We start from the raw sequence: 9,984 nt of genomic DNA, 5'->3' as shown, positions 1-9,984 counted from the left end.
CTCACAACAAGGTCTCCAGGTCAGCATCTCTACTCACAAGGTCTCCAGGTCAGCATCTCTACTCACAACAAGGTCTCCAGGTCAGCATCTCTACTCACAAGGTCTCCAGGTCAGCGTCTCTACTCACAAGGTCTCCAGGTCAGCGGTCCTTGTGCTTCAGTCTATGGCAGTGGTCCTCAACCATTTGGCTTGTTCGACCCCCCAAAAACTACTTTTTAATATTCCTTTTCTGGGGGCTATTTTACTTGATCACATACTGGAGGGGAGGGGGGAGAGACAAGAAGCTGCAAAACATTAATCAGTTCACAAATGACCACAAAAAAAAGTATAAACAAGATACATTTGTATATTAAAAGTTTTGTTCCCACATTCTATAAATGATGTTGATCACCCGTCTTGACCCCTAAGGTTGTCTTGACCCCTAAGGTGCCGTCATTTCCTTGTCTGTCACTCTCGTCAGCGAGGAAAAGTCAGCGGATCCTTCAGTAAGCCAACCTGAAGAGAAGTGTTGCAGGACAGATCCCAGGTCTGGTGCTTCAGTAAGCCAACCTGAAGAGAAGTGTTGCAGGACAGATCCCAGGTCTGGTGCTTCAGTAAGCCAACCTGAAGAGAAGTGTTGCAGGACAGATCCCAGGTCTGGTGCTTCAGTAAGCCAACCTGAAGAGAAGTGTTGCGGGACAGATCCCAGGTCTCACACACTGGTCAGTGAACAGTAGCATGGCCATGAGGTTACCAGCCGACAGCTGTATATATATAGAGTATAACTGTATATTGTATAGTAGTGTACATAGGACCCATTACCTTTTGTATTTTATCTTAGTACTTTTATCATGTCTATTTAATTTTTTATAGTCCATTTTATTTCCATTCTATTTTATTCTATTATTATTTGTATTTGATGCACAATCGAAGCGCGCACGGCCACCTTCATTTCACTACATGTCTTGTGTATGTATGTGATGAATAGACCTCTTGAATCCGTCTCAACACAGGGTTAAAAGGAACAACGCAAACCGTTGGGGAATTTTGCCGTCTTCCCGAGAGTCAGACAAGAAGATTAGGTGTCCTTCTCATCTGTGTGCGTGCAGTACGGAGACCTGCAGCGTGCTAGCTAGCTTAGCACAATGACTGGGAGTGGATACGGACGATTAGCCTACTGTCAGAACTTGAAGTAACAAAATACACCACATGTTACCACATGAATGGTAAACGGTGCATTTGTATAGCAGCTTTTATCCAACGCACTTTACAATTGTGTTCCACACATTCACACACCGACGGCGGAGGCGACCATGAAAGGTGCCAACCTGCTCATCGGGAGCAAAAGTGTCTTGCTCAAGGACACATCGACACAGTGCCCGGGGGGGGGGGGGGGGGGGGGCGGGGGCAGGAATCTAACCGGGAACCTTCAGATTACCAGCAGACGACCGCTCTACCTCCTGAGTCACTGTCGCCCCTATACCACATGCTGTGACTTATGGTAATAAATACACAAGTCAAAACATGTAAATAGGGCCTATGTTCACACTGCAGGCAAAAGTGGCCCAAATATAATGTGACTCGGATCTGAAACAGTGTGAACAGCACAAATCACATGGAATCTGACCTTTTCAATTCTGATTTGGGCCACTTTCATATGTGGTCCTAAAATCAGATGCAAGTCTGATCTTTTGCAATGCGACCACAGTCTGAACAGTCATGCGACTTCCATGCAACTATCTCGTCACTCTAGCTTGACATTTGTCACACTTCTTTTACATCCCAGCTTCTTTATTGTTCATTTGTTCATTTGTCAGTTCAGGAGTATGACCAGTTCACACTGGAATCTGATCTGAGCAATACATCAGAATTGAGCAGCAAGGTTTGCAGTGTGAGCCTAAGACAGTTGTTGGGGTTGTTGGAAAGTGTATTTCATTACTTTTGACAGTAAGCTAATGGTCCGTATCCACTTGCAGTCATTGTGTAAACTAGCTAGCACACTGCGGGTATCTCTCTCTCTCTGTATTGCACACACAGAGATAGGGCTGTACCGAATAGTTCGAAGCTTTGTTCATAATGTTGAATTCTAAATCAACATTTGATTTTTTTTTAATATATATATATATTTTTTTATGTGTCTATTCATTCCGTTTAAACCAATGGGGGTTTTCTTCACAGTTGCAGATAAAGATTAGGCTACACTAATATAATAGTATATACTATTATAGTATATGAAGAAAATTCAAATAAAACATTTATCATAAATGATGTACATGTAGCCTATCTGCATCCGCTTGGCACTCGGCGCTCCATCAAGACGTCACCATCCCTTTCGTACCAACCGTGCCCTTATTGGATTATTTATGTTGACGAAACTGATGAGTTATATTCATTAAAGAAAGTTGATTTAATAATAAAAAGACAAATTTAATCAGATGAATAACTTTATTCAAATTGAGGATTTAGTTTGAGGATATTTATAAAAAAAAAATTGGATTGCGTCATAAAATATGACGACAGACATTCGAAGCTTCGTTCGAATACTTCAATAGAAGCTTTGAATGTTAAAAAATGACATTCGGTACAGCCCTACACAGGGATGAGAAGGACGCCGATCTTCTCGTCCTACTCTGGGGAAGATGGCAAATAAGCGAATTTCCCAAAAGGTCATTGCGTCGCTTTACCGTCTAAAATGCTTTTATACGTTTTCACGAAGATACGTTTGCCGATGCGGTACTGCTACACGAGTCGCACCTTCAGCGACAGAGAACGTCCTTCCATCTCGTTTTGGCCAAAGTGTAGCAGCTCCGTCTCGTCCCTCAAGCAGTCTGCAGGTCCCGGGGCGGACGTCCCGTCTGGGTTTTGACACGGCGGATCGCTATAGCGAGTTGGCATTTGAGTGAATTTGTATCCAGGGGCTGGAAAAGGCCACTAGCTCAGTCAGCAGCAACCCGGGGTAGTGCAAGATCTGTAGCGGAGAGAGAGGGTACGGAGAGGCTAGTGCCCAAAGACCCCTTAACCTCTGACCCCCCCCCCCTGTTTACGTCAGTTGGCGTCTGACGTTCAGTTGACATCAGCGATCAGATGATGTTCAAAAGGGTTCCGGTGTTCCGGTGTTCCATCAGCTTCCACGACCTCAGTTGACACGTGGAAGTGTTCCTCGGTGTTCCGTTACGTCAGTCTTTTTGTCGTTTATTTTAAAAAGTTTTTATTGTTCTCTCTGTTCATCCGTCTGTTTGGTCAGTGTGGTTTGAGTGCAGTCGTCGTTTGGCTGCTTCAGACGTCAGTGTGTGCTTCAGAGAGCCCGCTTGCTGCCATGGTGGTGGTGTTGTTGTTGTTGTTGTTGTTGTTGTTGTGTGGAGCCCGGCCCTCCAGGGGCTGGGGAGGCCTTAGTCATAACGTCTTGTCAATCACTGACACTCCTGAAAGACAAAGAGAGAAAGACATAAACTAATCTATCAATAATTAAAACTTGACCCCTGTGTGGTCATGGCTAGAGGGCATCCACGTAACTCACATTAACACTTTAATCACCGGAAACGCCGTAACTCGTCATTGCCCGCCATGCTCATTCTGCCGAAGACGCCGTAACACGTCTTTGATATCAATATTTCAAAAATCTGTGATCGAAATCATATTTCTCCTCCGGGGACCTGAGATATACTGCTGATCTCCACTCAACTCTCTAACGGTTCAAGAGCGCCATCTGGTGGCCGATCGGCAGATCGGCCAACAGGAAGTGACGCGCCAAACAGGAAGTGCTCATCCATATTTCGTCCGGGCACTCGCGATCGTTAGCCGGACTCCATCTCGACACACTGGATAATCAATCGCTCGCCCTAACTCAATAAACAACGTTATTTGGACGTATATAGTATTATACAACCTGGAAATGGTTAATCTAGATCAACATCCCATAATCGAAAACTGTCTACTCCAAGCTGATCGTCCAACGGCGCGAGGAAGATACGGTAAGATCCAGCATTATTTTCTAACGTGTTCCATATAAACTGCTCTGATGATCATATGACCCACACTAGGTGAATGATATAACGTTGCCCACGGAATTATGAACGACCCCCCGCCCATCCGGTCATCATCAGATCATACGTAGTAACTTCTAGAAGTACCTCCAGTTGAAATTTTTTATCTGGCACCGATCGCTACCAAACTGTATTTGATCATCAATATAATGCATTTGGGGCTATAAATCAAGTTCTGGAGAAAGCTGCAGAAAACGATAAAAACATACTTATACTTTAGACCATATTTTAGTATGAATATGTGAATGAAAAAGTATAACGTTGCTACACCCTGAACAATAGATATATGACATTGAATGGGCCATAATAATGTCAATTTAGCAATAGAATTTAAAAAGTTATAGCCCTGCAAAGAAGGGGAACTTCTCCATAGAAAAATAGAGCTGGCTAGGGATGGTAAATTATGAATTTAACCATGGCGATCAAAGTGTTAACCCTACGCTTAACCTCACTGTTTATAAACCTAACCCTATATGTCTGTTGTATATCAGACCCGTCTCTAGACCTGCATAGCTGAATACCAGTCTATCAGACCGGTCTCTAGACCTGCATAGCTGAATACCAGTCTATCAGACCCGTCTCTAGACCTGCATAGCTGAATACCAGTCTATCAGACCCGTCTCTAGACCTGCATAGCTGAATACCAGTCCATCAGACCCGTCTCTGACCTGCATAGCTGCGTCCGTTGCCCATGTTAGTGGGGATCAGGCTCCACTTGTCGATGGCAGGGTTGTAGAACTCCACGGAGGACAGGTTACAGGAGCCGTCGTCTCCTCCGATCACGTACAGTAGACCGTTGATGGCACTCACTCCTGGAGAAACATAATCATCGACGACATTATCATCTCGTACAGTAGACGCCTAGACGGTAACAGTACACACGGCTGTAGGGAGATTTGCATGTACGCCTGCCTGCACACTAGGCCTGCGCGATAATGGGAAAAATGCACGTTGCAATATCTTTATTTTTTTGTAATATATATTTAATTTCACCGGATATATGCAGCTTCAATAGCTCTATTTGGGAAGAATGAGTCGCTCTAGCGGCGGTCAGGGTGATTCTGGAGGGAAATGAGGCAGTTGTTTAATACTCTGGTTGACTCACCACGACACCATTGTATTCAGATAATAACTCATCTATCAATCGGGGCTGAAGACCATGATCCAACATGTATGTTGCCTGCATGTTCCAGTTATTATAATAATAATAATAATAATAATAATAATAATAATAATAATAATAATAATAATAATAATAATAATAATAATAATAATAATAATAATAATAATAATAATAATAATAATAATAATAATAATAATAATAATAATCTTTATTTATATAGCACCTTTCATACATAGAAGAATGCAGCTCAAAGTGCTTAACAGATCAAAATAATTTACAACAAAGCAAAAAAAAATTATAAAAGAAAAGCAGGAGTTTAAAACCACAAAAGAAATTGCAAAACATGATTAAGAAAATAGCTAAAAAAGCATAAATGACAACAGGGATTTTAAAATCAGCTAAAAGCAAGAATATAAAAATAAGTCTTGAGCTGTGCTTTAAAGCTATCCACAGAGGCTGCCTGTTTTAGATGTAGTGGGAGATTATTCCAAGCCGTCGGCCCATAGAAACAAAAAGCTGCTTTGCCGTATTAGTTGCGTCATTGTAGGCACCTCGAGCAGGTCCGCACTAGAGGACCTGAGGGGGCGGTTTGGAACATATCTATGTAGGCAGTCGCAGAGGTAGGACGGTGCCAGACCATTAAGAGCTTTAAAAACAAGCAAGAGAATTATGACATCAGCAACACGGCAAACAACTTCTTCATTTATTGCCCCTCCAAGTGTCAACATACATGCCACGCCACGCCACGCCACGCCACGCCACGCCACGCCACGCCACGCTGGGATCCATTACAACTTCTGTCTATTTGGCAAACGCCACAAGTCGAAGCATTTGCTTGTTTTAATGAGAATCTTTTAGGAGCGGGGAAAATTAAATTAAAAATTAGGGATGTCTGATATTATCGGCTTACCAATATTATCAGCCGATATTGGCATTAAAATGTGATATCGGAAATTATCGGTATTCAAAAAAATAAATAAAGAAAATTACATTTATTTAACCTTTATTTACACAGGCAAGAAAGTAAGAACAAATTCTGACTTTATTTATTGTCAAAAGTATGCATAATGTTGTGTTAATTCCACAACAAGAGATATGTAATGTTAATTACCTGGAATTATTCAGTTTTTTTTGGGGGGGGGGGGGGGGGGGACCCTGCATATATCGGTATCAGAAATTAAGAGTTGGACAATATCGGTATAGGTAAAAAAGCCAATATCGAACATCCCTATTAAAAATCAATTCACATAATAATCGCAATTCTATCTCTACCGATCTCAAAATCGGTTCATCATTTCCAAAAATATATTTAAAACGACTTAGTGTCTACACAGGGTATCTGCCGGTTTCAACAAGTTACATTTAAGACTTCTTAAGACCTTTTTAATATCACTTAGAGCAAAATGTTATACCAATTTCACGACCATTATGAGCAAAAAGATTTGATAAAACACATAGCCACACTGAACACGTCCCCTACAAGCGCTCGCCAGACGCACTAAGCTCCTGGTAGCCCAGCAAAAAACAACTACTTGGAATACAAAAACATACAGTATATATTTAATATATTTAAAAGAGAAGAAGCTAACTAACCACGCATTCTGAACTATTAGGCCACTGTAGTTATTATAGGCTGTACAGCATCCACCCTCTTTAGCTAATAAAACAAAACTTGAAAACAGGAGTTTTTTTTTGTAGTCATGGAAAATGGAAAACCATGTGGAGTTTTCATTTTGTACCGAGCAGCGGCGGGGCTCTCTAACCTGCGTCACGTCGACACATGTTCATGTCACAGACCAGGGGCTCTCTAACCTGCGTTACGTCGACACATGTTCATGTCACAGACCAGCCTCCTCTCTAACCTGCGTTACGTCGACACATGTTCATGTCACAGACCCTCTCTAACCTGCGTCACGTCGACACATGTTCATGTCACAGACCAGGGGCTCTCTAACCTGCGTCACGTCGACACATGTTCATGTCACAGACCCTCTCTAACCTGCGTCACGTCGACACATGTTCATGTCACAGACCAGGGGCTCTCTAACCTGCGTCACAGGGCTCTCTAACCTGCGTCACGTCGACACATGTTCATGTCACAGACCAGGGGCTCTCTAACCTGCGTTACGTCGACACATGTTCATGTCACAGACCAGGGGCTCTCTAACCTGCGTCACGGGGCTCTCTAACCTGCGTCACGTCGACACATGTTCATGTCACAGACCAGGGGCTCTCTAACCTGCGTTACGTCGACACATGTTCATGTCACAGACCCTCTCTAACCTGCGTCACGTCGACACATGTTCATGTCACAGACCCTCTCTAACCTGCGTCACGTCGACACATGTTCATGTCACAGACCCTCTCTAACCTGCGTCACGTCGACACATGTTCATGTCACAGACCAGCCTCCTCTCTAACCTGCGTCATGTCGACACATGTTCATGTCACAGACCCTCTCTAACCTGCGTCACGTCACGTCGACACATGTTCATGTCACAGACCAGCCTCCTCTCTAACCTGCGTTACGTCGACACATGTTCATGTCACAGACCAGCCTCCTCTCTAACCTGCGTTACGTCGACACATGTTCATGTCACAGACCAGGGGCTCTCTAACCTGCGTTACGTCGACACATGTTCATGTCACAGACCCTCTCTAACCTGCGTCACATGTTCATGTCACAGACCAGGGGCTCTCTAACCTGCGTTACGTCGACACATGTTCATGTCACAGACCAGGGGCTCTCTAACCTGCGTTACGTCGACACATGTTCATGTCACAGACCAGCCTCCAGGAGTTGGACTGGGAGTCGTACACCTCCACGCTCTTCCTCACCAGGGGACCATCGTGACCTCCTGCTGCGTACAGCTGACCGCTCAGAACACCCACACCTGCACACACACACAGAGAGAGACACACAGAGACACACACACAGAGAGAGAGACACAGAGACACACACACACACACACACACACACACAGAGAGACACACACACACACACACAGACAGAGAGAGACACACACACATTTGATATGCTTTATTTATGTCCACATAGATACAGAGTACATTAAGGACATACACACTAACAGTGCAATATCAGCTCATTGGGAGTCATTCAATTACATTTGTGACTGTACAGCATTCATCGTACACATACAATATTGACACAGATGATGTTTAAAAAAACAGATACAATAGCATTTCCGTAAAAAGCTATATCTACTCTATGGGTACAAAAAGCAACGCCGTCTCCAAATAGAGGCAGTGGCTAGTGGCTACCAATAATAGCAGATATAGAGCAATACCTTGCTAACTGTTTAGCCATCTGAAGGCCCCTAACCACCAGCTTGTGAACATGGCCCAGGCTGCCAACAATGAAAACTAAAAGTTGACACTTGTAGCCTAGTTGTGAGATGTTAGACAAATAAGACAATAAATACAGGAACATACAGATATGGAGACACACACACACAGTCCGACAGAGAGAGATGTACCAACTAAGTAGTACTAATTGATATTATACCCACATATACCCAGTTATACATGGTGTGTCGTGCCTTTTCGTTTGCTTTGTCTGTGGTCTCCCAAAGGTCTCTTAGCGGTTACGGTCTGTTGAGTTTCAGTCAGGGTTAAAGGTCAGGCCTTGGCCAGAGAGAGGAGATTCAGGCCATAAAGAGGTTTCACACCAGCGACCGCCAGCTTGGTGACCATCTGGCCTCCTGCTTTCTTATCTTAAAAGACCAAAGAAAGTTAAAGTCTTTGTTGACTCATGCATCACAAAATGTAACGACCTTGTTCCTGCCATTTTCTTTGTGTGAAAGAGAATATTGGGCTCTGCTGGGGAGGGCGTCGACACTCTCACTTCTCACTCTCACTTCTCTCTCTTGCTTCACTTCTTCACTAACACACATCTGGCTTATTCTCCCTTTAAGCACTAGGCCTATTTCTATAGAACTAACTATTGATTTATGTAATCTTGTATGGATCCATACTGTAATAAACGATCATATTGAACTTTAGAAATCGTTCTACTTTCGGACGGCAATTAATTATTCCCATTTAAAAATGTAATTAATAAATCAGGGAAACCAGATATTCATCATTACAAACGTATCTTCGTTGTACTGTACTGCTGTATAATGACAATACATTTTAATCGAATCTAATGTATGGACAGATTTACCTTTACTGCTAATGCCTGCAATGTATTAATAATCCACAAGGTGGTGCAGTTTCTATATGAGAACAAAATCAACATTATCATGATGGGAAAAATCAACATGGTAGGTTACACAGTACAGTAGATCAAGTCAGATTTGTTTAAGTTTGTAGTATAATTATGTACAGTGATACAGGTATAAAGACACTATGGTAGTAAGTAATACTGGCCAGCAGCATAACTAGTAAGGGAGGTAGGTAAGGGATATGTACAGATATAGATATAGTATCTACACAGATATCTAAAAGGATTATACGCAGGTATGTACAGACAGATAGATATATATATACAGTAAGAATAAATATATATATGTACATATATACAGTACATTAGGTAGGCTGGTCCTGGCTCCCAAAGAAATCCCCAACTGCTCCCAAAATGTGATATCGGAAATTATCGGTATCGGTTTAAAAGAAAAATATATATAAATAAATTAAATGTATTAATTTGTTTACATTTATTTAACCCTTATTTACCCAGGCAAGCAAGTAAGAACAAATTCTGATTTTATTTATTGTCAAAAGTATGCATAATGTTGTGTTAATTCCACGACAAGAGATATGTAATGTTAATTACCTGAAATTATTCCGTTTTTTTGGGGGGGAACCCTGCATATA

At 42.4% G+C, this 9,984-nt stretch overlaps 1 protein-coding gene across 1 annotated transcript in view; it reads right to left on the bottom strand.

The window, feature by feature from the left end:
- Positions 1–369: 369 nt before the first annotated feature.
- LOC311242882 (kelch-like protein 3) overlaps positions 370–9,984 on the bottom strand; it is an 80,883-nt gene continuing 71,268 nt past the window's right edge. Inside the window, exons 14-16 of the mRNA XM_084331947.1 lie at positions 7,899–8,039; positions 4,691–4,834; positions 370–3,401 (exon numbers count right to left, since the gene is read on the bottom strand). Of these exons, the coding sequence (XP_084188073.1) occupies positions 3,373–3,401; positions 4,691–4,834; positions 7,899–8,039 (314 nt within the window). The 3' untranslated portion in view covers positions 370–3,372. The remainder of the gene's footprint in view (positions 3,402–4,690; positions 4,835–7,898; positions 8,040–9,984) is intronic.

This window comes from Notolepis coatsorum (assembly GCF_963971535.1).
Source record: "Notolepis coatsorum genome assembly, chromosome: 16".
NCBI classification, from domain to species: Eukaryota; Metazoa; Chordata; class Actinopteri; order Aulopiformes; family Paralepididae; genus Notolepis; species Notolepis coatsorum.
Note: the sequence above shows the minus strand (reverse complement) of the source record. Positions and strands in the feature narration are given on the sequence as shown.